This window comes from Gopherus evgoodei, unplaced genomic scaffold (assembly GCF_007399415.2).
Source record: "Gopherus evgoodei ecotype Sinaloan lineage unplaced genomic scaffold, rGopEvg1_v1.p scaffold_38_arrow_ctg1, whole genome shotgun sequence".
Classification (NCBI taxonomy): Eukaryota; Metazoa; Chordata; order Testudines; family Testudinidae; genus Gopherus; species Gopherus evgoodei.
Genome location: NW_022060059.1, coordinates 53,701 through 81,433, shown reverse-complemented (window position 1 = coordinate 81,433; position 27,733 = coordinate 53,701). Strand labels below are relative to the sequence as shown.

The window sequence follows — 27,733 nt, the reverse complement described above, 5'->3', positions numbered from 1 at the left end:
TTGGCATGCTGTCTCCACAGTGGGCTGCCACACCGATCTGAGCCCGAGAAGGTCCAGCTATTTTCCTCTGCCTAGATCTGACACGTAGTCAGGTCCCATCGGGTTCAGGGCAAGGGGCAGGGTTCTAATAGAGGTGCCCACCACTTGGTTTGCCTGGGTTACTAACAGCACCTGGGGCTAGTAGAATCGAACCTCAGTCGCCTTCTAGTGCTACAATCTGTCTGCTCTGCTGGGGCATTCACACAGCACAGAGCCACAGCCTGCTGCAGCAATGGAAGTCCTCTTCATGCCAGGGGGCTTTGGCTCAGGGCCTGAGAGACAGGTTGAACTGCAGGTTCAATTCTGCCTGGTGCCACATGGGTGCACACACTGAGGGGTGGGCATGGCCCCAGGAGCCCCAGGGATTACTATGGTGGCTTTATGCCATTCTCACACCTCCAAGATTCGAAGCTTGTCTAGGGTTGGTGGCCCTCTGCGTGTACAAAAGAGCAGCCCCTGCTGGGGGCTTGCTGCCAGTGAGCTCCAGCTGCAGCCCTTTCCTCTCCAGCAGCAGTTGCCTATGTCAGTTCTGCCCCACCGCTAAACTGATAGATCCCCGGGGACAGGGGGTATTCCTTGGTCTGTTTATATTGCCAGGATGGCACAGCAGCCAGGGCCAGACTCTGATGTCCACTCCGGGTCACAAACACATTTATTGCTAACCCTTCTGTCTCTATGGATCTCCCTGAAGGAAGAACTCCTTCAGCTCATCTGGGACCTGTGGAGAAAAGGGGCTGGGTAAGACATTGATGAGATGATTCTCCCAGCGCTCCCATTCTGCCAGCACAAGCCTCTGTCCGTTACCTTGTCCTTGTGTTCCATGAGCAGTTTGTACGTGGAGCAGGCTTTGGAGATCAGTTCATCTGCATCCAGGTCTATGATGTTCCCGCAGACCTACGGGGGGGAAAGGAGAGCAGAGACAGCACCAACCAGGGTGGAGCAAAAAGGGGGCAGGAGGCTGCTCCCCCAGTGGCCGTTAGCTGTATGTGCAGTACTTTTTCAAGCCAATAGGTTTCACCAAAGCTGGCACCATCACCCCTGAACCCTGCCACTGCTCAAAACTTGGCTCTGCTGCCATGGTATGTCTGCTGAATGTTCTAACCAGGGCAGGGGGTATCTGATGTGGCAGCTAGGACTGGATGACTCAGCTCCCTCCCAGGAGCTACCTGTATTTTCATCCAAGTCTGAGTACTATGCATTTTTGACATTTGCTTTACTTTTTTATTTTCACGTTTCCCATTCTTTATTTCACCCCCTCCTTCTACTTCCCACCAGGGATTACAATCATAGCAATGCAGGGCTGAAAGGGACCTTGAGGGGACATCTAGTCCAACCACCTGAATTAAGATAGGACCAGGTAAACCAAGATCATCCCTGACAGGGTTTGGGAATCTCATGAGAGATACTGCTCTGATATGATACCCAGCACTCTCCTCTCTACTCTGCCCTGCAGCTCTTTGGCACATTCTACAATGGGGAGAGGTGACCTGGTCCCATGGAGGTTAAGGCCTGGCGAAGGCCTAAGGAGTAGAGCTGAGTAGGAAACAATTTTCCTGTCCTGTGAAAAATTTTGAAATTAAAAAAAAAAATCTCGTCCCACATCAGGATGAACCAGAGAGACAGAGCCTCACCCCAGAATAGCCCAGGGGCTATTCCCTGGGATGTGACAGACTGTGGTTTCAGTCCCTGCTCCCGCCGCCAAATTGCCTCCAAAGACCCAGCACTTCAGCGGCGGGTCCCGGGGCGGAAGGACCCCCCCGCCGCCGGTCTTTGGGGCACTTTGGCAGTGGGTCCCAGGGCGGAAGGACCCCCTGCCACCAAATTGCCGCCGAAGACTCAGAGCGGAAGAAGCTCCGGGGGCCCGGGCCTCTCGAGAGTTTTCCAGGACCCCCAGAGCGAGTGAAGGACTCCGCTTCAGGGGCCCCGAAAAACTCTCGTGGGGACACCTGTGGAGCCTGGGGCAAATTGCCTCACTTGTCCCCCGCCCTCGCCCCCCTGGCGGCCCTGTCCTGGACCTGAGAAACCTTCCCACTGAATGTCCAGTGGAAACTGGCCCTTTCCTGCAAATGTTTCAGTTTAGAAAACTCAGCATTTTTGTATGAAAAACCTGGGTCTCTATACCAGCTCTGCCATCGACTGTGGGGTGACCTTGGGCAAGTCCCTGTCCCTCTGTTTCACCTCCTGGTCCTTGCCTGTTTAGATTGTTGGGCAGGGAGTGTCTCTTATTGTGCCTACCACAACAGGACCCCAATTTCTAGTGGTCCTACTGTAATATTAATAAAAAGTAATGCACATTCAACAGGACATGCCGATCACTGAAGATGTTTGGAGAGCTAATGAGTTCAGAACAATCTGGAGGAGGTTTAGACAATCATCCATGTTCATGGGTACTGAACTGAACCACCTCATCTTTTAGACCATCTGCAAATTTTAGGGTTGTCAACTGCAAAACTAGAGGGTGGGGTCAAAAGAAGTGGCAATCATGAAAAGGTCATATTAGGGAATCTTAGAAATGAGAGGCAGGAAAGAGCTATTAGGTGTCAGAATACCTACTATTCCCCATAGGAGGCTCCTCCACAGCCTCACAGATCTGACTGTCAGGAGAGTCGTTCTGATGTTTTCCTTTGCTGGCTTTCATCTGATGATTACTCCTATTTATTCCTTTTTTGATCATCCAAACAAGCCTTTTTCTTTATTGGTATTTCAAATCTTTGAATACTGAACACAGCCATCACTTCTATCCCTCCCCCACACTTCCTTCAGGGAACCTATCCTATATTACACATGCAAACCTACATTAAAAGAACACTAAGACTGCAAAGTCAAGTACTCAAACATTAGGATGGGCCAGTGTCACAACCTAGTCCCAGATTTGGACCTTAGCGTCCAAAATATGAGGGTTAGCATGAAAACCTCCAAGCTTAGTTACCAGCTTGGACCTGGTACTGCTGCCATCACCCAAAAAATTAGAGTGTTTTGGGGCACTCTGGTCCCCCCAAAAACCTTCCCTGGGGACCCCCAGACCCAAATCCCTTGAGTTTCACAACAAAGGGAAATAAACCTTTTCCCTTCTCCCCCCCTCCAGGTGTTCCTGGAGAGATACACAGAAGCAAACTCCGTGAGTCTAAACAGAGGGACTCCACCCTCCCTGTTCCCCAGTCCTGGAAAACAGAATTACTTCCCTCTTCACCCAGAGGGTATGCAAAGTCAGGCTAGTACATCTAACCCACACAGATGTCCCCCTGACTTCTTCCTCCCACCAATTCCCTGGTGAGTACAGACTCACTTTCCCTGGAGTTCCTCACTAAAGAAAAACTCCAACAGGTCTTAAAAGAAAGCTTTATATAAAAAAGAAAGAAAAGTACATACAAATGGTCTCTCTGTATTAAGGTGACAAATACAGGGTCAATTGCTTAACAGAAATATGAATAAACAGCCTTATTCAAAAAGAATACAAATCAAAGCACTCCAGCAACTATAAACATGTAAATACAAAAGAAAAACCCAACTTTGTACTCACAACTTGGAAACATAAGATTAGAAAGCAGGAAATAGAAAAATCCTCCTCATAGCTGAGAGAGATTCAGGCAGAAGACCCAGAACAAAAGACTCACACACAAAAAACCCTCCACCCAGAGTTGAAAAAATCCTGTTTCCTGATTGGTCCTCTGGTCAGGTGCTTCAGGTGAAAGAGACATTAACCCTTAGCTATCTGTTTATGACAGCCAGAATTAAGGTTTCTGGGCACCCTTAATTGGGCTCCCCTTATGTGTATACATTATGATACAGTCTTTAATTATATGACCACATACTATTTTTTCCACAGGTCCCCTGCCTCTTTTAGTAGGAGCTTCCCGCCCCCCACCACCAGATTTCAAGTCCTAGTCCCAAAGCAGAAGGGAAAAGGAGGGGAGAACTCCAACAAAATGGTTGTGAGAATTTTTGGGCAAAACAACGTATCTTTCCCTAATCTTGTTATCAGAAATGTCTGAATAGCTTTTGCTGAACTTTCAAAAAATAATCAGCCTGAGGCTGACACCTAGCATGGGAAATTTCAGCCAGAATAGTTACAGTTAGGCAAATGTATGAGCAAGTGTAAACATGGCCATATAAAAGAAAGCGTTGGAGAACTTTAACTCCAGGCAGCACTACTAGCTCTGCCTATAATAAATCTGTACTCATAAGTCCACTTGAAGAATTAATTTGCTGCATTTGGAAGGAATCAGGGATCTAGATTCTTAGTTCCCCTTTTTATTTGAAAATTGCCCCTTTGTCCTTCCCCATCCACTCTCAGAAATTATAGCTTGGAACATTGAAATGGGACCTCTTCACAAAGGTCAGGCTAGGAAACAGATCTGATGCCAAGCTTCCTTCAAGTTCTGCATATCAGGATAGGACCAAGTTGTAGACTTTGGATCTGACTCCTGGTCTGAACATTCCCAAAGCTCAGGGGTTTAGGATCCTGTGCTCATATTTGGGCTCATGTCCACTAAAAACACTGAACTCACATTTGAGAAAAGCTCCACTTGACTATTTTGGAGAATGGCAACCAGAACAGGCAGAGCTCATGCTATGGAAGAACATGCTTCCCTCAGTGTTCCCTACCAGTATGTCCTATCCCTGAGCAGGGAGGCCCATCTCAGCAGGCTGAGCGTGTCCTTTCAACCACATTAATTGTTTGGCCTCTGCCAACAAGGGGGCCGATCCATACCATGCAGAAAGGTATGTCTGGTGATGTAGCTAACTGTCCACTGGGACCTGGCCTGAGACCCATCAACTCATCTCACTCAGGGCACCAAACAGCAGCCTGATGGCAACAACCCTCTACTGCTATTGAGAAGGGCTGGAATTGAACCCCTCTCCCAAAGGGGTAATGCAGTGCCTCCCATTCCCCCCTCATCTACTGATTTCCTGGGGTGGGGGTGGGGGAGAGCTGTGTTACACACCAGGCTCCTTGCTGGCTGGCTCACCATTAAAATGTCATCTCCATCCATATTTTCGTGGAGGATTTGGTCTCTGACACTCTGCAGCATAGTGTAGGCCACGATCACTTGGAAATTTCTGCAGGGCATCCCCATTAGGAATACCTTGGAAGAAACAGAGCATGGGCCAGAATCAGTGAAAAACATCAGAGGTGATTCCCGTGCTCCACCCAAACCCAGAGGAATCTGAACCTTTTGTTTCAGGAACCAAACATGAGGAACTAGCAGCCTTAAGCATCTTTTATGCTGGAGGATCCCAAAGCTTTTTATAGACTATATCTTTGAGATCACAGAGTCATCTGCCATTCAAAGGCAGTCATCTGTGTGATTGAACAAGGCAGTTATTTCAGAGCATGCAGCAACACTACACGAATAAATAGGGGAAACGGAGGAAACAGTTGCTGCACATGAAATTACAGGAGCAATTTTAGGTGGGGGGACTGCATATATTTGGAGCGTTGGGCTTGTGGTTTAGGCACATGAATGCAACTGAGAAGAGCTGGCTTCAATTCCCACCTCTGCCACAGATTCTCTTATCCTCTTTGACCCTCAGCTTCCCACCTGAGTGTAAAGCAGGAATCAATTTAGAGGATACATTCTTAGGGCGTAGGTACTGTCTCCTGCTATATGTACAGTGCCTAGCAAAATAGGGCCCTGATCTTGGCCAACAACACTGGAGTTAATGCTACTCCTCTTGCAAAATACATAGTAGGGACTCATTATCAAAAACAAGTGCCTAGGCCCTTGGCTTGATATCTCAGACAAAACATGGCACCTCCAACAGCACAGAGCCCCCTGACTTGCTGGGTCCATGCAGACTCCACTATATTAAGCAAGTGCAAATTAACCATATACCAATATTGGTCGTTCATCTTTCAATGAACTCATCCACTTGGTCTGAGCTGCATTTGCTGCTGGGTAAACTGATTCTAGGCTTTGCCCAAGGGCAAAGTGGCTTTTGGTATCTTTTTGGAGACTCACTTGGCCAAATAATCTCATTTCCAGCATTGTCTGCGCAGGGTGTTCAGACACCATTCTCCCCATCCCAGACAGAATTTCCCCTTCCATGGCACAGCCCTGAGACCTCAGCAGGAAGGGTGAGCCTGGAGAGAAAGCTCTGTGCAAATACCAATTGACACATGAAAACCACTGGGGAGAGGGCTGGGAAATGAGAACACTAAGTGAGTGGCTTGGTTTGGTGGGGCAAGAATCCTGTTGCTGCAGCAATCATCCCTTAGCATTGGAATTTGGACACACACACAGGGCTTTGGATAGCTACTGGGGTAAAGGCAGTAGGCAAATTCTCAACTGGTGTAAATCAGCAGTTACTGATTTCAATGAAGCAGCATTGTCCAGTGTGTAGGGCACGGGGCTAGAACTCAGGACATCTGGGTACTAACCCTGGCTAACCTGTGGTGAGTCTTGGACAAGTCTCTGTGTCTCAGTTTCCCTATTTGAGGTACTGATCCTTACCTCATTTGGGAGCAGCTTTAAGAGATATTGATGAAGTGCACTAGATGTTGTCATCTTTCAAACTGAGGGGAATTACATGAGTGAAGACTGCCAGTGGGCAAACCACAAGAAAGTCTCACAGATTCAGAGGCTCACTCAAAATATCTGAACCTCTCTGTAGAGCCCTGCAAATCTGCAGACATTCACTTCATCTCCGCAGATAGTGGAATGGATGCAAATACAACCATGCAGGGCTGTACTCACTGGTGGTGCCTGGCCTGCGGCATCTGACTCGGGTAGTCTGATGGGCATGGCACACTTGGGCTGGTGGCAGCAGCCAATGCCTGGGGCTGAGCAGCAGGTTGGAGTCAGGATTGTCCAGCACCCGCTCACTGTGACACTTCCTGTCCAGCAGCTTGGGCCCCTCAGGTAGCACCAGCATTCCCACCATAGCCCAGCCTAGCAGCTCCAGCGCCCCACTCCTCCAACCCTCTGTGATGCAACAGAGTTGCTGTGGTGTGCCATCGCTCACAAGGCCCTGGGGAGCAGCACCAGATGCGCCGCCCCTTCCCCCCAGCCACCCCCTCTGCGCCGCCCTTCTAGGATTGCCAACTTTCTGATTTCACAAAAATGAACTTCCTTGCCATGCCCCCTTCCCTGCCCCTTCCCCAAGGCCCCACCCCTACCCTGCCCCTTCTCTGAGGGCCCAGCCCCCTTCCCTCCATCACTCGCTCTCCTCCACCCTCACTCACTTTCACTGGACTAGGGCAGGGTGGTTGGGATGCAGGACAGGGTGAGGGCTCCAGCTGGGGGTGCGAGCTCTAGGGTGGGGCCATAAAAGAGGGGTTCAGAGTGTGGGAGGGGACTCCAGGCTGAGGAGGGGGTTGGGGTATGGGAGAGGGTGTGGGGTGCAGGCTCCAAGAGGAGGCTCAGGGCTGGGGCAGGGGGTTAGGATGTCTGGGGGGGAGTTTGGGTGCAGGACAGGGGGCTCATGGCTGGGGCAGGGGCTTGGGGTGCGGGCTACTGGGAGGGTATTTGGGTGCAAGAGTGTGTTCTGACCTGGGAATGGGGTGCAGGTGGGGGCGTGGGGTCTGGGAAGGAGTTAGAGTGCAGGAGGGGGTTCCAACCTGAGGTAGGGGGTTCAGGGTGCAGGCTCCAGCCAGGCAGCGCTTACCTGAGGCAGCTCCTGGTCAGTGGTACAGCAGGGCTAAGGCAGGCTCCCTGCCTGCCCTGGCTCCTTTCTGCTCCCAGAAGCAGCAGGCATGTCTGGCTCTTAGGTGCAGGGGTGGCCAGGCAGATCTGCATGGTGTGCACAGTCCACACTCGCAGGCACCGCCCCTGCCCCCCAGCTCCCATTGGCCACAGTTCCCTGGGGCAGCACACAAAGCTTCCCTGATTACACCTACACCTAGGGGCCACAGGGACATGCCAATCACTTCCGAGAGCAGCGCAGCGCCGGGCAGGCAGGGGGCCTGCCTTAGCCCCTCTGTGCCACCGATGGCACTTTTAGTGGCCTGGTCAGCAGTGCTGACGAGAGCCACCAGGGTCCCTTTTTGAGCAAGAGTTCCAGTTGAAAACCAGATGCCTGGCAACCCTACCCTTCTCCTCAAGATCCCACTCCCATACTACCCCTTATCCCCAGTCACCACAATCATGCTGCCTCTTCCATGCAAAATCCTGACCCCACCACATTCTCTGCCCCTCCCTCCCATCACTAGCCCTTGTGAGACAGCTTGCTGCTGTGGGTGTGGATGCAGATACAGGTAAAAGTTGGCTAGTGGATTTCAGATCTGATTGCAGGTTGATCCTGGTGGATGCAGATCCACATTTTTGTATCCTTGCAGGGCTCTACCTCTCTGGCCTGTAAAATTGAGCCAGGGACCTCCCAAGATGCTGTGCTGTTTAGTGATGTTTCCATTATTCCCATCTCCCAGTCCAGCTGGAAGATACCAAAAGAAACTGCCTCTTGCAGCTGTGGGAGCAAAAGAAGAGTAGGATCATTCTGTACTGACGCTGGACTCACTGGGCAAGGTTTTCCTGCCAGTGTGATTCAGGAGGTCAGACTAGATTACCACAATGGCTCCTCCTGGAGCTATGAAAATAAGTTAGCTCAGGTTCCATCAAAGCCCAGCATCAGCTCACCCGAAGGGTCACACATTTCTCAGCCCATGTGTCAGGTTATGATAAGTTTGCACAGCTCAGCCCTCTAGCCCTCCATCACTGGGAGTTTTCAGCACAACTGGTCAGGAAATGGTGTTTCATTTTACAGAAAATTTTGGCAAAAACCAAAATTTTTCAACTGAAACCCAAAATATTTCAATTTGGAAATGCTGCTGCCGATGCCTCATGGAAGCTGTAATTGAGCTACCTCATTCTCCCAGTCTCAAAAATCACCATCGTCATTCCTAGACCTTGTCTAAGTGCTTTTCACCAGCATGTCTCAAAGTGCTTTACAAACGAGAGCAATATCCTTACCCCCATTTAAAGATGGGGAAACTGAGGCACAGGGCGGGTCTGTGACTTGCCCAAGGTCACCCAACAGGCTAGTGAAAAAGCCTAAAATAGAACTCAGGACTCCAAAGTCAAAGTCCACAGTTTTTTATAGGCCAGGCTTCCTAGGAAGACTTCATCTCCCATGAAGCATCACAATCTCCGCTCTTGAAGAGGAAAAGTAGTGCATAATGGGAATCCCTGGATATGGAGCATTATGAGGGATGTAGACTCATAGAGGTCCTAGAGAAGAATGGATACAAGAGGCAATAGAATTACAACTCCTATGAGAAAATAGGACAGTATTACCAAATCAAACTGCTCTAGGAATTATTTTGGGGAAGTTCTCTGGCTGGAGGTCAGACTGGATTATTACAGTGGTCCATTCTGGCTTTGGAATCTATGAAATATTTCAGCTTTCAGGAGATTGTTTTTTCAAGAATAACAAACAAACAAAAATAATCAAAATTTCCCAAGGAAAGCAGCCACTTCTCATGAAGATTTTTTTCTGTCAAAAAAACAAACAAACAAGCTAACAAAAACCCATCAAAAAACAATTTAGAGGGAACATTTGTGACCAGCCTTAGTTTCCAGTCCCACTCTGGAGTGGGCCATGTCATCAGTCCTCAATCACAGAAATGCTGCAAGGGGTGATTAGTTCATTGCCCTGGAGTTACATCCACTCTGGCAAGTCACTCAGGCAGCCTCTCTGGCTGAGAATCTTTGCCCTTTGTAGGGGGAAAGGAAAGTCACAAATGCCAGATATCCATCATGCCTCCAGGCACCAGGAAAGTCAGAGAATGTCAGAAAGCTCTCACCTCCCACAGTCTCCAGACATCATCAAAGGATTTGAAGACTTGTTGAAAGAAGAGGCAAAACCAAGGGAACAGTGACTGCACAACCCTGCTCTTCCCTTCTGGAGGATGAGAAAAGCAAACTCAGGTCAGGGACTGAGACACACCTTACCATCCAGCTTGTGCAGGTATAAGTCAGAGAGTCTGAGGGCTGGTCTACACTACGGGGGAAAATCGATCTTAGATACGCAACTTCAGCTACGTGAATAACGTAGCTGTAGTCGAAGTATCTAAGATTGAATTACTCACCGTCCTCATGGCACGGGATCGATGTCCGTGGCTCCCCCTGTCGATTACGGAACTCCGTTCGGGTTGGTGGAGTTACGGAATCGATATAAGTGCATTCGGGGATCGATATATCGCATCTAGATGAGACACGATATATTGATCCCCGAGCAATCGATTGCTACCCGCCAATACGGAGGGTAGTGAAGACGTACCCTCACACTAGGGCACTCTTCTCAGTTGCTTTGTTTGCTGCAGTACATGTTGGGTTGCCACCTTTAAAAGTTGGTTCTCCAGAGCAAACATCCTGTTGTAACGCCTTGACATTGCATCACCGTATTCCCAGCTCTCATCGTCATCAGGCGATGCAGCATCAGCATGTAGTGACATTGTCACAGAATGGGATGCTATTGCTGTGCAACGTCAAGGCATCGTCATGGCAACTCCATGCTATGTCGTAACAAGAGGATGTTACACAGGCCCCAAAAGATGCCGAGACTCCGATCACCCATCCGCATGACGTGTAGAATGTGAGTCAATATTGGAGCTGTCCAATGGAAACTGGGATGTGTTGGCAACCCCAGTCATTCTCAAGCTTCCTAGTTAAACTCATGTAATGTCCTGGAAGTGGCAAGGACGTACATTGTAGGACCTGGAGGGAAAGGAAGAGCTTTGATTTTCTACTAGTAGATCCCTAAGGAAGCCAGGTCTGGCCTTTCTAGTCTAAGGAAAGAACAGCTCAGTGCAGGAAAGGAGCCTTAAAAGAGAAATTCCTGTCAGGGATGGTCTTGGTTTACTTGGTCCTGCCACAGCACAGGGGCTGGACTTGATGACTTTGCATGGTCCCTTCCATCCCCACAGCTTACTGATTCTATGAAATGCCAGAGGACCACTCCCCCTACCCATCCGTGTGAATTCACAAGATTGTGGCAGAGAAAGACAGGAAAAGTGGATGGGGAGGGTTGAGATTCACCATCCTGCTTCAGTGCCAGGAAATCCAGGATGTGGGACCTCTGCTCAGGGCCTGAGACTCCATTCACATGAGATGTGGCAGAACTAGGCAAAACGTGTGCAAATGGTTCCTTTGTTTTGCTTCCAACACCTGGAAATTACACCACCTGAGCTCCAGTAGCATTTGCTTTGTGATTCCCTGGGTGGAGAAGGAGAGTAGCAGGACTTACCCAAGTGCTTTGCAAAGATGGGATCCATAAATGCAATCACAGCTTTCAGCATTATCAGATTTTTCCCAACCCCAATGTTCACGACACAACTGTGCTCCTGGAAGAGACAATGCAGGAAGACTTGGAGGACAGGAAGAGAACAGATGGCCCAGATTGGCTACAACCTCCTGTTAAATCCATGAAGCCAAATTCATCCTTCCCATAATTCCATTGGCCTTTCCCCAGGAATGGATCTGGCCAGGGTTTACACTACCAAGATCTATGCGAAACAAGTTCCTGCATGAGTCACCAACTGGGTTTCAATCTGGGACCTTCTGAATTGTAGTATAGATCGCTATTGCTTAAGCAAAAGGTACACTCTCAGTAGCTGGTAGCAGCAGTAGGCTGTTACCCTCTGGCAGACCAGTCATTAGACACAAATTCCATCCACACTGTTGCTTATGTTTCTCTGTTTCTGTAAGCATGCACTAATATGTCTAGAGTTAAACATACATTAGATATAACCTCTGCTTGCATGGTGCTTAAAGACACCTGGCTTGCATGGTGTCCAAGGTGGTCTATCTTTCTGAGACAGCCGGAGGCGCTGTCTGTGGCTTGCCAAGTTGGAGAGGTGCAATGCCCTGAGAAGCATGGTGGGAAGTCATGGTGAGGACAGCATCTTACTGGATATTTTTTTGCAGCTTTCCTGGGATGGCCTTATCCAACAAGGTGCCACACTACAATACCCAGGAGCCTCTTGGCTTCAGTACTGGTAAGTTTGGCCTATTGGGTTAGTAGGAGCTAACAGTTGATTCCCTCCCACCTCTCATTCTGACTGACCGGGATGTTTTGCCAAATTGCTGTTCAAGGTCTTCTGATGTTGCAACCACCTCCCCAACTATCCAGCTTCCACCAGCAGCCTGGACATCTCCTGCAGGGCTGGCTCAGCGTGGCTTGGTAGGTGTGACATGGGTCAAGTCATGCCATTTGTCATACAATGGGTGGCGCAGGGTGGCTGGGAGGGAAAGTTGAGTTGGGTGACTTATCACTGGGGATGTGTGGGTGGGCTTGCAAACCAGGAGGGGGCAGACTGGCCCTCTTCTCTCTGAGGTTTCTGCCATAGCTGAGTGTGGATAGTCAGGTCAGGCAGATTGCCTCCAGGAAGAGTTGCTGCAGGCTGGTCAACTGGATGGCTCAGTGAGGGCACAAAGCCAGGGCCCTACAAACCCTCTGACTTACTGTTTTCTGGAGGAAGAATTGAAACAGCCAGTAGACCTCATGTTCCTTCTCCACCAGCAACTGGAATAGCAGGAGCATCTCGTGGAACCCCTGCTGATACTCTGCCAGGAGAGAGAACACATGGACACACACCCATGCGTACAGATAGACATATGTGCAAACAAATTACTGCAGCAGTTCAGAAACATACCATGAAACAACATGTCCCTGGGAATTAGGTTAACATGCTCATGGAAGCTCTCCTCCCACTGAATAACAGGGATTTGTGGGTGGAGCTCACCAAGACAATGAAAGTCCCCACCCTCTTAAGTGAGGGAGGGGCAACAAATTCCTGAAATGAACAGATCAGAGGGGAATGAAACACAGGCATGGGGTGCAGGTCACAGGATCTAATCCAGGGGCACACTGCCCTGTGGAAGAGTCACATGGGCAGTAGTGGAGATCAAAGTCCTTTGTTTATCCATAGCTTGGGCAGTGCCATTGCTAGCCCCACCCCTACTCCACCCCTGGGTCGCAACTCTGACTGGGAGGGTTCACCATTAGTGGGGACAGGGGAATTCAGTTCCAGTGACCCACGTGAGCCTTGGCCTCTTTGTGACATAGTCTGCATGAGTGCACAATGCACAGTTCCCTAACACCCTGGGAGATTTGCCCTTGCACAGAAGAAGAAAAAGTGTTTTCAATGCAGATTGTGGGAGCTTAGTTGGTCACTGGTGGGGCAGGGACACCCACAGTGGCTCACCAGAGGCCCCCCTGCATGCTCATGCCAGTTGCTGGAACCCTACTCCTCTTCCCCCCATACCAGGCTGTTGTCCATCCCTGGAACTCTGACGGGGGGGAGCACAGTCCCCGCAGGAGGCTGTTGCCTGTTGCTGGAATCCTACGGGGGGGCCACACATGCTGGAATTCTGGAACCTGCTTCCTCCCCCAGCCATGCCTCCCCCCTGCAGGGGACTGATATCTCCGCTTGCCCCCTCAGCATCGCACCTCACTTTTGTGACAAAAGAGGGCATTTGACCATTTTGCTCTTGCCAACTGATCAAGTCAGCAAGAGCAAGCAGGACAAACGCCCACCTTTTGGAAAAAAAGTTGGGATGGCCTGGACAGGGCTTAAAAAAGAGACTATCCCAGCCAAAACGGGACGTATGGTCACTGTAAGCCTCAGAGACATGCTAAGGATCCTTTGTCAATGCCCAGGTATGCCGCTGCCCCAGCACTCACCAGCATCCGTGTTGCATACGTAACTTAGCAGAAGGATCTTCTCCAGCTGTTTCTTGTCCACTATGGCATAGCCTTGTGCATCTCGGAGGTACAGTCTCTGCAGGTCAGAGTCTGTTGCGGGAGAAACAGACATGTTTCCCTTATGGGGGCAGGACGCCCAGCATTGCTGGCTCAGCTCATGCAGCCCTCCTGAAGTGAAGGGGAGCTTACAGACTCCTTATTTCCTACTTGTTTGCTAGCTGCAGAACTATCCAAGGAAATGCATGTGATATTATGACTGGACATACTGAGACAGGTTCTTTGCCTGGCTCTGTTCCCTTTGCACTGATCTGGGTGTGGGAACTGGCCCAATCTCCACTGCTGAGGATTTCCCTGGCTGGAGGGAGAGTCTTCAGTGGGCATACAGCTGGCACAGCTGGTTTCTGCTTCACCCTCTCCTTCTGGCTCAGAGGGCATATCAAAGGCAGACAGGGGCATGCTCAGAGAGGGAAGGGGAGGGGATGTGTCCAGATCACATTATGCTCTGGCTATCATCAGCTGGCCAATAGTCCTTGAAAGACTGATGCTAGCCTGGAGTGCTTTATCCTGCACCAGGATTGGACAAAGAATAAGGGAGCCATAACCAGCTCCCCCTCCATACTGCACTGAGTGGAAAATTAATAAAGTGCAGAATCTGGCCCCTGCAATGCTCTTACTGTATGTGACTGGCCTGTGCAGAGACCCCAGGGATGGGTGTATTAGAAATGCCTACGATAGAATGGATGTTGTGGTAAAACAGTTGTGGTGAGGTGAGCTGTATGAAAGGGCTCTGAGCTAAGAATCTCAAAGCTGCTGATAGGAGGCAGGGTATTCTAGGTCCACACTTAGTCCCAGCGTGCTGGCAGTGCTACATCTTGAATATGAATGTTGGATTTCAGTAGGCTGCGGTACTGCATGTACCTCTGTGGGCTTATAACTCCTTAGTAACAAGAACAGTCACCAAGAAATAAAGAAAAGAGAAATTCCGCTCAAACAGGCAAACTCTTTGCTAGGTGAAATCCAAATCTCAAAATGTACTGCTGAGGGAAGAATACATTGGTCAAGTACCTGGAGGTGGCAGCACCACCTGCTGCTAATCTACACTTCTACTGCTGCTAATAACTCACCAAATGGCAGATAATGTATGTTACTTTAAATCAGTGTTCTGCATCCAGAATTACTGGCTGTGGGTCTTTCTGATTGGGTGCAAGTGGCCCGGGGGAGTGGCAAAGTAGGACCTTGGAATGTTGGAAAACACAACTTTTTCTAAGCCAAGCTGAACAGGGAGTTGCACTGGGACCACAACTGAACTTGGAAGAAACAATTGTTGGTATCCACTATTTAACTGCATATCTGTTCACATAGAGGCAAAATGTGATTTCTTTTACACTCAGTTGGAGTCAAGGTAATAAAAACACATTCTGCTGAATGCATGACAGTTATCAGGGGTTTGCTGTTAAATTGGGAGAGCATATCTAGTGGAGTCCCACAGTCCTTGGTTTGATGCTATTCAATATGTTCACTAATGACTTGGATTATGGAGTGGAGAGTGTGACGTTGCACCTCATAATACTTTATAGAAATATGCTTATGAGTGTAAATATGAGATAACTGAAATATGTTTTATGCTAAATATGTCATGTGACATATCTTTGCAAAGGTTATGATCTACTGAATATATTCATCCTATTTGTATGCATGTATCATTTTTATATCTGAAGTTATGAGCGTTGGCTCTATGCTTGTATTTAAAGTGTTTTCTGTACATAAGGCAGCTTTGGTCAACATAGTGTGAAGGGGTTGTTCAAGTAATGGGGAGTACTTAACTAACAATGGACTTTGGGAGACACTAATCCACATCCGAGCTTTCCTGGGAATGTTCAAACTAACATGTAAACAATGGCGTCAGCCTGCAAAAATCTGAATCATTCACAAACACTGAGAAAGACTACATAAGGCCTTGGAAACCCCTCCATTTTGTCTTCAACTGGCTTACAAGATAGCCTCTCCACCTCAAAGAGATACCTGAAAGAAACTGGAACAAAGGACAGTAACTCCGGGGGAGTTAGTGATTCCTGGACCCAGACTAGGAAGGAGTCTAGTCTGTGAAAGGTTTCAGAGTAACAGCCGTGTTAGTCTGTATCCGCAAAAAGAACAGGAGTACTTGTGGCATCTTAGAGACTAACAAATTTTTTTCAGCATGAGCTTTCATGCTGAAATACATTTGTTAGTCTTTAAGGTGCCACAAGTACTCCTGTTCTTTTAGTCTGTGAAAGAAGTTTATTGGAACATCTCTGAGGGTGAGATCTACCTGCATTTAGTTTCCTACTGTACTGGGTATAGACTTATGTGTTTTTGTTTTATTCTGATTGGTAATTCACTTTGTTCTGTCTGTTATTACTTGGAACCACTTAAATCCTACTTTTTATATTTAATAAAATCACTTTTTGCTTATTAATTAACCCAGAGCAAGTATTAATACCTGAGGGAGCAAACAGGTGTGCATATCTCTCTGTCAGTGTTATTGAGGGCAGACAATTTATGAGTTTACCCTGTATAAGCTTTATACAGAGTAAAATGGATTTATTTGGAGCTTAGATCCCATTGGGAACTGGGTATCTGGGTGCTAGAGACAGGAGCACTTCTTAAACTGTTTTCAGTTAAGCCTGCAGCTTTTGGGAGAGGTGGTTCAGACCTGGGTCTGTGTTTGCAGCAGGCTAGCATGTCTGGCTCAACAAGATAGGGTACTGAAGTCCCAAGCTGGCAGGGAAAACAGGCTCAGAGGTAGTCCCAGCACATCAGGTGGCAGTCCCAAGGGGGTTTCCGTGACCCAGCCTGTCACAGAAAGTATGTTTATAAAATCTGCAGATAACGTAAAGCTGGGAGAGGTTGCAAGTACCATGGAGTAAGGATTAGAATCCAAAACTACCTTGACAAATTAGATTATTGGTCTGAAATAAACAAGGTGAAATTCAATAAAGACAAGTGCAAACTAGTTCACTTAGGAAGGAAAAATCAAATGCAGAACTATACAAGGGGAATAATTGTCTAGGTTTTAGTACTGGTGAAAAGGGTCTGGGGGTTACAGTGGATCACAAATTGAATGTGAGTCAATAGTGTGATGCACTTGTGAAAAAGGCTTATTTCATTCTGGGGTGTATTAACAGGAGTGTTGTATATAAGACATGGGAGTCAACTGTCCTGATCTGCTCAGCACTGGTGAAGCCTCAGCTCACCAAACTTTAGGAAAGATGTGAATAAACTGGCAAGAATCCACAGGAGAGCAACAAAAATTAGAAAAGATTTTGAAGACCTGACCTCTAAGGAAAGGTTAAAAAAAACCTGGTCATGTTTAGTCTTGAGAAAAGAAGGCTGAGGAGGACCTAATAACGGTGTGCAAAGATGTTAAGGGTTGTTGTAAAGAGGATGGGGATCAATTGTTCTCTGTGACAAGAAGCAATGGGCTTAATCTGCAGCAAGGAAGATTTAGGTTAGATATTAGGAAAACCTTTCTAACTGTAAGGAGAGTTAAGCTCTGTTCCAGAGCTTAGGGAGATTGTGGAATCCCTGTCAATGGAGTTTTTTAAGAACAGGTTGGACAAAAATCTGGGGATGGTCTAGGTTTACTTGGTCCTGCCTCAATGCAGGGGGCTGCACTAGATGACCTCTCTTTATTCCTTCCGGTGCATTTTATGACTCTATGATTTTTCTAAGGCTCTCCACCAGGATGGAGAATCAATTGCTTCTAAAGTATCCACCCAGTCCTACCTCGGTGCTAAGGCTCCTTCCTGTTTCAGCTGGTTAATTTATGCAGCTTACAAATCAGTGTAACATTAAGATTGCAGTATCGTTTAATATTCCCTTTGTTGTACAACTGGGAGAAGACTAAATGGGAATCTGAATATAATAATGCTAATCACTTTTGTAGTTCCTTTCATCCACAAGCAATTGATCCTGAGGGGATTTCCAGATTCCTAGTTTCTCTCGTACTACAGTTCTATTTAGTATCTTTCTTTATATAACTTTCTCTCCCTGGGTCACTTGACCCATCTCTGAAATGCTGATGGCTCCAGGCAAAGATGTGGAATTCATTAGCTCAAGCAATCAAATACTGCAGTTCAGGACTAGAAGAATGTCACAAAGTGGAACGTGGGGGGGGGAGTTTAGGTAAGCAGCGATGTAATTACTTGAGTTGGAATTTGGCCAGGACACCAGGGTTAACACTTCTGCTCTTCCCAATAGCATCATGGGACTTTTAATTACTATCAGTGATCAGGACCTTGGTTTTACATCTCATTTGAAAGGCAGTGCTTCTGGCAGTACAGTGCCCACTCAAACAGTTTTAGGGCGGCAGTCCACATCATTAATGACACAGAAAGAACAGTGATACCTAGTGAATCATAACAATAATATTCCTGACTGCACCTGGAGGTTTGCCTCCAGATAAAGTTACGTCCAATACTGCTAAACAGACGAGATGGAAAATGATCATGCACCAAGTTAAGCTGGACAGTTGCTACGGAAAAGGATAAATGGACACAAATCAGATATTAGGAACGGCAATATACAAAAACCTGTAGGAGAACACTTCAACCTCCCTGGCCACACTATAGCAGACCTTAAGGTGGCCATCCTGCAGCAAAAAAACTTCAGGACCAGACTTCAAAGAGAAACTGCTGAGCTTCAGTTCATCTGCAAATTTGACACCATCAGCTCAGGATTAAAAAAAGACTGTGAATGGCTTGCCAATTACAAAACCAGTTTCTCCTCCCTTGGTTTTCACACCTCAACTGCTAGAACAGGGCCTCATCCTCCCTGATTGAACTACCTCATTATCTCTAGCTTGCCTGCATATATATACCTGCCCCTGGAAATTTCCACTACATGCATCTGACGAAGTGGGTACTCAGCCACAAAAGCTCATGCTCCAAAATGTCTGTTAGTCTATAAGGTGCCACAAGATTCTTTGCTGCTTTTTCAAGTTAAGCTGATCTCTCCTGAGTAAGGCTTGTGCTCAGGTAGAAGAATGAAATCAAACTACAGGTGTCCTTAGACTTCTGAAAGGCAAACAGATCATAGTACTGGAGCCATCTGAGTCAGAATCTCCAGTGAAGGGTGATCACTTGAGCTTAGGAAGATCCATGTGACAAGGGGCTAGCAACCTGGCAAATCACATTGACTCAGCTATCTGCTGCCCCGCTGCTCCTCTGCCCCTGGAAACACCCAATTCAACCCCTTTGACAACTTACTGATGAAGCTGCGGACCTGCATGAAGTCCCTATGCTCTGTCTCCAGTAATGGTTGGATCTTGTCATACATGTTGCACAAGGCCTGGTAACTTTTCCTGAAAGAATGTGGTAGGTAGCTATTGAGAACACGCTGCAAGAATGGAACATAATGTTATAAGGGATTGGTAAGAGTTTTGCACCATCAGAACCTGGTGAATGAAGATTCACAGTAAATGAAGGAAATCAGGGGGGTAGGAAAGAGGGAGATGATCTGTTTTATTTAGAGATTGTCCCCAGTTTTGCAACTAGGTTGCCAAAAATGAGCAATTTTACCATGATTTTAATTTTGGTTGTCTAGCTAATATTCCAACTAACTGGCACGTGCATGCGCACCACTATCCTCTGCAAACCTGTCCAACTTCATATTGGTAGTGCTGACAGCTTTGTGTGGGTCATTGGCAGTGGCGATTGAATGCAGGACCTCCGGATCTTAATATAGGAGCCCTACATCCTGAGCTAAAAGAGCTGTCTTTTCTAGACACTGCTGTGGCAGGCTCATCAATCTCCAGCTGACCCAGCCACCACAAGAGGAGGACAGAATGCACAGTTTACACATCATAAGTCCTATACTGCTAACAACTGATAGAGATTTTCCATTGGCTCAAGAGCTAAAAGGCTGTGCTTTAGGAGCAGGAAGATCTGGGGCCTTATGCTCAGCTGGTATCTAGCAGAATAGTGTTCTGAAAGTCAGTCTTTTAGATTATAGACAGCAGGTCAGGAATTGTCTCTCTTCTACATTTGTACAGCACCCAGTACAAAGGGGTGATAGCACTATATTAATATTTACTATTACATTGATAACAAAGTGGCTGCTGGACTCTCTCCCAGCCATCACTGTGAAGTTCTTAGGTGCTCTGGCATGCAGGGCTGGCTTTAGGAAGTGAGGGGCCCAATTCGAACATTTTCGGCAGGGATGACTAAAAAAAAAATACATGTAAAAAACCCCCTTTCATTTCTTCCATGTATTATTTACTTTCCATAACTATATAAATAATAACAAAATTATATATTACGTACATTGCGTAATATACGCGGATGCATGTTAACCCCCCCCAAAGTTCTTGATGCCCTCCCCCCCGGGGACCCCGCCCCATCCACCCCCCTTCCCTGTCCGCAGACTGCCCCCTGCCACCCCATCAAACCCCTCCTCTCATTCCTGATGGCCCCCCAGGACCCTGCTCCATCCAACCACCCCTCTTCCTTGTCCCCTGACCGCCCCTGGAATCCCTGCCCCTGACTGCCCCCCGCCACCCCATCCAACCCCTGCTCCTTCCTGACTGCCCCGCCAGGACCCTTGCCCCCATTCAATCCACCTGTTCCCTGCCCTCTGACCACCCCACCCCTATCCACCCCCACCACAATCTCCCAAACTCCCCTGCCCTCTTCCAACACCCCCTCCCTGCTCCCTGCCCCCTTACCGCGCTGCCTGGAGCCGCTCGGCCGGGGCCAGGGCTGGGGCCAGGACTGGGCTGGGGCTGGGGGCATTCAGCCAGGGCCAGACTGGGCCACGACAGGCCTCCCTGGAACCCTCCTCACAGCCCCCCGCCCCAGCTTACCTGCCCCTGCTTGTTTCCAGGCTTCCTGCGAATATCTGATTTGCAGGAAGCAGGGGAGGGGGTGGGGAAGGGGGTGGAGAAGGAAGTGAGCTGGGGCTGGGGGCGGAGTGGACAGCTGCGGGCACCTCTTAGGCGCGGGGCCTGACTCAGAGGAATCGGTTGAATTGGCCTAAAGCCGGCCCTGCACCCTAGCAATCTGAGTGGAAGGCCAGGGTTCTCCACGTAGCAGTTACAGTTTGGCAGGGAAAAGGGAAGGCTCCAGAAAATGTTTCAAAATAGAAATTCTAAAGGTAACTGCGGCATGCAGTGAAGTTAGACCCAAAGCTGGGTCACCATAGGAAGACAAGCCACTAGCCCCTCCCCACCTTCTTCTAATCACACCTCCTGCTGGGGAGCCATCTTCAATGGTAACTGTCCCTACCCTTTCAGAGTGGCACTCTGTCCGCCCCACTCGTGGCTGGTCACACATGCAGCAGAGGTCCTGGGTTTGCTCGCTGCTATTGCTGACCCAGTCACAGTGTGGAAATCTAGATGTCTCTTCCATTCATTTATTGTTATTCTTCTGCTACAGTAATAACTCCTTCCCCACCCTCATTTCCCTTGGCAGAGCTCACCTGCAGTTCCATGGAGCAATGTCAACATTTTAGCCCTATGCTCTGCTTGCACATTTAGGCTTTTTCCTCTGGTCTCTTTAAAGGCAAGTGTTAATGACCAGAGGATTCTGGAAACAAACTGAGATGCATAGAAGCTGACAGCTGGAGGTCATCTGGGGAGCAACTTGTGATGTCAGTAGGGTTTCAGGGACAGACTGCTGCAGGATCTGACCCCTAAGGCTTGACCTCAGATGTGTTCACATTCCCACCGAGGCACAGTTGCTGCACCTGTTTCTACCCAATACATGTGTGACCTCTACAAAGTAATGGTCATGAGTGCATGGAAAGGTGCAAAATCTACCATGCAACTGCAATGGAGCCACTGAGCCTGTTATTAAAACAGCTAGAACGTACATCTCATTAATGCCAAGGCCATTCCGTACCACTCAGCTTCAAAGGGACAGAAAAGGATCTCAGAACTTTCCCTCCCGAGCCAGTGCAAAGCTGGCATTGGGGCTGTACCAGGCCATAGCATAGCAGGTGACTCAGTGACATAGTTGGAATGCTCAGTACTACAGTTGGTCTGTTTTCCAAGGACCATAGGAGGCCCATGGAAAACAGAGTGTAAGCTGGAGCAGGCATGAAGCTGGAAAGGAAGAAACCAAAAGAGAAGCTCAGCACAGATGCTGTGGGATCACACCCTTGGGGCTGGTACCTGTGGACAATGAGGGTCTTGACTTTTGTCACCAGATTAAGAACCTGTTTTAATTAAATCTGTTCTACCGTATTCAAAGCTGAGTTATGCATGGCCCAGCAGTATCTGCAAAGCCACCACCTTACCCTGTTAAATCCCCCTGAAGAACCCACCATGATGCTTAGCCTTCATCGAGGTGCACTGGGTTGGCAAGTGGCAAGCTGGGACAGATGGGTTTCTGCTCAATTGTAATATCTCTTTCTCCCAACCCATTCACCCTGGAGTGTCTGTCTCATCTTCCTGTGGTGCCCTCTTGGACAAGTGGACTGTGAGCTCCCTTCTTTGCTTTCTGTTTGCAGAGCTCCCAGCACAATGGGGCCTTGATCCTTGCACGGGGTTCACAGATTCTACCATAATCTGCATCATCATCAGATCTTCAGGGCTGCCTGTGAAACTACTGGCTTCACCTGTATACCTTCTGGAGCCCGATATAGAAGGACACTACAAACAGATAGATCCATACCTTCTCACACTGTCAACAGTCAGCCTCTCATCATGCGAGCTCCTCCAGGAGTAGTAGCCGGTAAGAAACTTCCATGCCTCTGATCTCACTGCTGGATCCAGACCCTGAAAGGAATGACATGATGAATACAGGGGGCTTTTATTGGCACAAAGGGCAGTTGGGCACCCACTTCCCAGGGGAAGTTCTGCAGTCTCAAACTTCTGAATATTTCCTTAGTCCTCATGTCTTGGTATTTGGCCATAAAGTGAGATGGTCATCATTTTTAGGTCAAAACGTTTTTTGGATGGAAAACATCTTTTTGATGAAAACAGAGTTTTAGCAAAAAAATTGAATTTGATTTTGGCCTGATTTTTTTAATTTAAAAAAAATAATTTTAAGGGGGGAGGGAATGAGTTTAAACAACTCTGGTATACAAGCAAAATCCTAGGTAAGTTGTTACTGATTGTTCTTACTGAAAATGGTGGTGTAAAACTCAAAAGTTTCTTGGTTTTTACTCTCAGTTCTTTCATCAACAAAACTGAAACATTTTTACAGGAAATTTCAAAACAAATCTTTTTAAAATTTCCCATGACAAATAATTGGCATTTTCCAATTGGCTTTAACCATAACTAGGGTTGTCAAGAGGTTGAAAAAATTAATTGTAATTAATCGCATGAATACAACAATTAATAATGATTATTTGTGCTGTTTAAAAACAATAATAGAATGCCATTTATTTAAATATTTTTGGATGTTTTCTACATTTTCAAATATATTGATTTCAATTACAACACAGAATACAAAGTGTACAGTGCTCACTTTATTTTTTATTACAAATATTTGCACTGTAAAAATAAAAGAAATAGTATTTTTCAATTCACTTAATACAAGTACAGTAATGCAATCTCTTTATCATGAAAGTTGAACTTAAAAAATGTAGAATTATGTACAAAAATAACTTCATTCAAAAATTAAACAATGTAAAACTTTAGAGCCTACAAGTCCACTCAGTCCTACTTCAGCCAATCACGGTGTTGAAAGATATTTACGTGCCAGATGACCTAAAGATTCATATGTCCCTCCATTCCAGAGGACATGCATCCATGCGGATGACAGGTTCTGCTTGATAATGATCCAAAGCAGAATGGACCAACATATGTTCATTTTCATTATCTGAGTCAGATGCCAGAAGGTTGATTTTCATTTTTGGTGGTTTGGGTTCTGTAGTTTCTGCATTGGCAGGGCCAGCTCCAGTGTTTTTGCCTCCCCAAGCAGGGGGGGAAAAATAATTAAAAAGTCACAATCGGCAGCACTTCGGTGGCAGCTCAACCACCACTGCTTCATTTTTCGGTGGCAGTTCAGCAGCAGGTCCTTCCCTCTGAGAGGAACTGAGGGACCCGCCACTGAATTGTTGCCGAAGAGCCGGACCTGCTGCTCCTTTCCTTTGGCCACCCCAAGCACCTGCTTGCTGCGCTGGTGCCTGGAGCCAGCCCTGTGCATTGGAGTATTGCTCTTTTAACTCTTCTGAAAGCATGCAGCACACCTCTTCCCTCTCAAATTTTGGATGGCACTTCAGATTCTTAAACCTTGGGTTGAGTGCTGTAGCTATTTTTAGAAATCTCACATTGGTACCTTCTTTGCAGTTTGTCAAATCTGCTATGAAAGTGTTCTTAAAATCAACATATGCTGGGTCATTATCTGAGTCTACAGTAACATGAAATATATGGCAGAATGCAGGTAAAACAGAACAGGAGACATACAATTATTCCTCAAGGAGTTCAGTCACGAATTTAATTAATGCATTATTTTTTTAACGAGTGTCTTTAGCATGGAATCATGTCCTCTGGAATGGTGGCTGAAGCATGAAGGGGCATATGAATATTTAGCATATTTGGCATTAAAGACCTTGCAACACTGGCTGCAAAAGTGCCATGTGAACACCTGTTTTCACATTCAGGTAACACTGTAAATAAGAAGCAGGCAGCATTATCTCCTGTAAATGTAAACAAACTTGTTTGTCTTAGTGACTGGCTGAAAAAGAAGTAGGACTGAGTAGGACTAGGCTCTGAAGTTATACATTGTTTTGTTTTTGAGTGCAATCATGTAATAAAAAAAATCTACATTTGTAAGTTACACTTTTACGATAAAGAGATCGCAATACAGTACTTGTAAGAGGTGAATTTAAAAATACTATTTTTGTGTTTATCATTTTTACAGTGCAAATATTTGTAATAAAAATAATATAAAGTAAGCAGTGTACACTTTGTATTCTGTGTTGTAATAGAAATCAATATATTTGAAAATGTAGAAAAACATCCAAAAATATTTAATAAAAAAAAGAATACCAATTGAAATTTAACAGTGCAATTATTCGCAATTAATTTTTTAAATCACAATTAATTTTTTGAGTTAATTGCGTGAGTTAACTGTGACTAATTGACAGACCGAGCCATAACCTTTCTCTGGGCACAGAATAGCCAGAAGCTCAGAGCACTGCAATGGTGATTTTTTGAGTCGCAACGTGAAATCTTACAGCACAGGCACAAGGAAAACAAAACGCAAAATATGCAGACCTCAGATATTGTGCAAGTTAACTGAGGTCAGTGGAGTTGTGCAAGGGAAGATAGTGTCTGCAGGAGCCAGCACCAGATCTAACTACCTGCATTTAGGGCTGAGCACTAAGATTTCTCATTCCTGGCAAAGCTGAAGGGGAACTAGGACATTGTCACAGTTCTCTGAAAAGGTGCCAGGTTGTCCAGAGTCAACTCAGGTTTCCATGGCTGCTTTGATGAAAATTAAAAGCTATTTTTACTGGTTTTTAAAAAACAGGTTATTTTGTGATAAAATCTGTTCTCTCTCACTGGGAAAAGTGAGTCATTTGTAAACAAACTCCAAAATGCAAAAGCCAAATAAGCATAATGGCTATATTGGAGTCAGCCAGGAATTCCTGTGTTTTACTGGGAAACCAGTGAAAATTTAATATTTTTCACAGTGATTTTTTTGTCCAGTGATGCACAAAGTTGAAAAGATCAACGACATTTCTTCTAAAAAATGCTTGGATTCCAAATCATCATAACAACCTCAGCATGTGGTACCTCTAAGGTCTGATGGCCAGCGGATGTCACCAACCCTTCAGATGGATTAGCTGTCCTGAAATGAGCCTTAATCTCCTCTTAATCCCTGTATGGAGTTTGGTGTTGCTGAAATAACACCAGATCCTTCCTTGTGAAGGAGAAGGTTCATGCCTCCCTCTGGAGGATGCTCCTTGCCTAGGGAGAAGTGTGGCTGGCACAGAGCCAGTGTAGTTCCTTCTATATCATCCTTCCCTGTACCAGCTGCAGAGGCTATGGCCTGGGGAAAAGATGTGTTGAAGGGGGATTGTATTGACAGCAGACTGCTCTCGCTTACATTGGTGGAAGGGTCCAGCCTGGCACCAGTATGGCCTCAGGATTGTGGGAGGATACAGGAGTCTTGATGCCACCTTTGTGCCCAGACTGAGTGCTTCTTTGATGCAGCTGGAGACCCTGCCTCAGGTCTGGGGCACACAATGCCCACCCTGCATAGCCCTCCCTGTTGACTGTCACATTTGAGAGCAGACCCTGCTCACCCTGTCCAGGATGTTGGATGAAATAAAATCCCGAGATTTCACCAGGTGGCCACTCTCATCAAAATATCCTTCCCACTCAGCCTTGTCGATAGGCATCTTCTTCATCCTCTGGAGACAGAAAGAGATCTCAGAATTAACTCAAATCAAGAATTAGGTGAGCACAGGGGGCCCATTTGGCCTTAAAAATCTCTTAAAGCCAGGGAGATATCTACTCCAGGTCCCTCCTGCTATGGATGTTAAACACTCAGGGAAAATTCCAGAATTGGTGCCCAGCATCCTGGTCAAATTCCCTCTTAGGCAATTGCACTGTGCTTACCTAATGCTCTGTGCACTTCAACTGGAAAGTTATTATCCTTCATGTCTTGGCCTAAATTGCTATGTACTGGTGCTCTGTGCTATTAAACAGCTGCTATGTTTCACCCCAGAGATGGCTGCACTTTAGTAGTGGGTAAAGTGACTGTAAAGCTTGTCTCATCAAGAATTTATAAAGTCTTCTGACTGCCTTCAGGATGAGAGTCTGTTATAGCCTTAGCTCCAACTCTAGCCATTTATGCTTTTAGTTCTGGAGGTCCCTGGTTCAATCCCCAGCATGTTGGCTTTAAGCTCATGCTGTGAGTTCAAGAGGTATGGGGTTCCATATAGAAAATATTAGTGATGGAAATACATTCTACCTCAATTCTTCCAAGGTTCCTCTTAATAGGCTTGTGAACTCTATTTTCAAGACAGGAAACTGTCCAAATATCTCTCTTACAGTGGTGGAAGGGTCCAGCCTGGCACCAGTATGGCCTCAGGATTGTGGGAGGATACAGGAGTCTTGACGCCACCTTTGTGCCCAGCCTGAGTGCTTCTTTGCTGCAGCTGGAGACCCTGTCTCAGGTCTGGGGCACACAATGCCCACCCTGCATAGCCCTCCCTGCTGACTGTCCAAGAGAGTCCAAATATCTTGATGATACAGGAACTTGAGGGCAAAGCAAGCAGTTGTTTGTCTCAGGCTGAGCAGGGCTGTTGCAACCATTTAGGTGACCTAGGCAGTCGCCTAGGGCACTAGGATTTGGGGGGTGGCTTTTTCTTCGGCAGCGACCGTGGCGGCCAGATCTTTGGCCGCGCTGGTTGCCACCGGCATTTAGGCAGAGGGAGCTAGGGTAGGAGAGCACGGGGAGGGCCGCCTGCAGCAATTAAGGGGGGGTGGCACGCAGGGGAACTCCCAGCCCCAGCTCACCCCTGCCCCACCTCCTCCTCAAGCACACAGTGGCTGCTTCACTTCTCCTGCCTCCCAGGCTTGTGGCGCCTAAGCTGATTGGCACCGCAAGCCTGGGAAGCGGGAGAAGTGAAGCAGCAACGGTGTGCTCGGGGAGGAGGCAGAGCAGGGATGAGCTGGGGCGGAGGGGTGCCTCAGGGCAGAGGGTGGGGAGCTGCCACGGGGGGGCACCTCAGGGTGGAGAGCTGCCGCGGGGGCTGTGGGGCACCTCAGAGCAGGGGCTTGGGGATGGGGGAGGGTGCAAGGTGGAAGTTTCGCCTAGGGTGTGAAACATCCTTGACCGGCCCTGAGGCTGAGACAAATATTGCTCTGGAGGCAGCCCGTTGCCTTTATATGCTTTTATTAAACTATCTTTATTAGAGGCACCATGGCTGGTTTTCTGGGGCTTGCTCCAACTGCCACTGAGGTCAAAGGGAATCTTTCCATTAATCTTCCTGGGCTGTGGATCTATACTCTGGGATGGAAGTCCACTTGAACAGGGAAGGATGCACTTACCAGCAGAGATGAGAGAGATTTGATTAGTGAGACTCTCACATGTGGGGAGATGGTTTCCAT

At 47.3% G+C, this 27,733-nt stretch overlaps 1 protein-coding gene across 1 annotated transcript; it reads right to left on the bottom strand.

Annotated features, from left to right (window-relative positions):
- Window positions 1-668: 668 nt before the first annotated feature.
- On the bottom strand, window positions 669-27,733 carry TBC1D21 (TBC1 domain family member 21). The gene is made up of 10 exons (XM_030545665.1): window positions 27,674-27,733; window positions 22,335-22,438; window positions 18,930-19,024; window positions 13,663-13,773; window positions 12,442-12,542; window positions 11,224-11,320; window positions 9,782-9,879; window positions 5,010-5,126; window positions 844-933; window positions 669-757 (listed from the first exon to the last, which is right to left on the bottom strand). Exons 1-10 carry the CDS (start codon window positions 27,731-27,733, stop codon window positions 713-715), a joined length of 918 nt encoding a protein of 305 aa, XP_030401525.1. The 3' UTR covers window positions 669-712.

What these genes read in the sequence shown, in the direction of transcription:
- TBC1D21 (XM_030545665.1), bottom strand. Translation starts at nt 27,733, where the DNA reads ATGGAAACCATCTCCCCACATGTGAGAGTCTCACTAATCAAATCTCTC. An exon ending in AATCTCTCTCATCTCTGCTG is followed by an intron (nt 22,439 to 27,673) that starts GTAAGTGCATCC and finishes CATTCCTTTCAG; the next exon opens with GGTCTGGATCCAGCAGTGAG. An exon ending in CGTATGCAACACGGATGCTG is followed by an intron (nt 12,543 to 13,662) that starts GTGAGTGCTGGG and finishes CTCTCCTGGCAG; the next exon opens with AGTATCAGCAGGGGTTCCAC.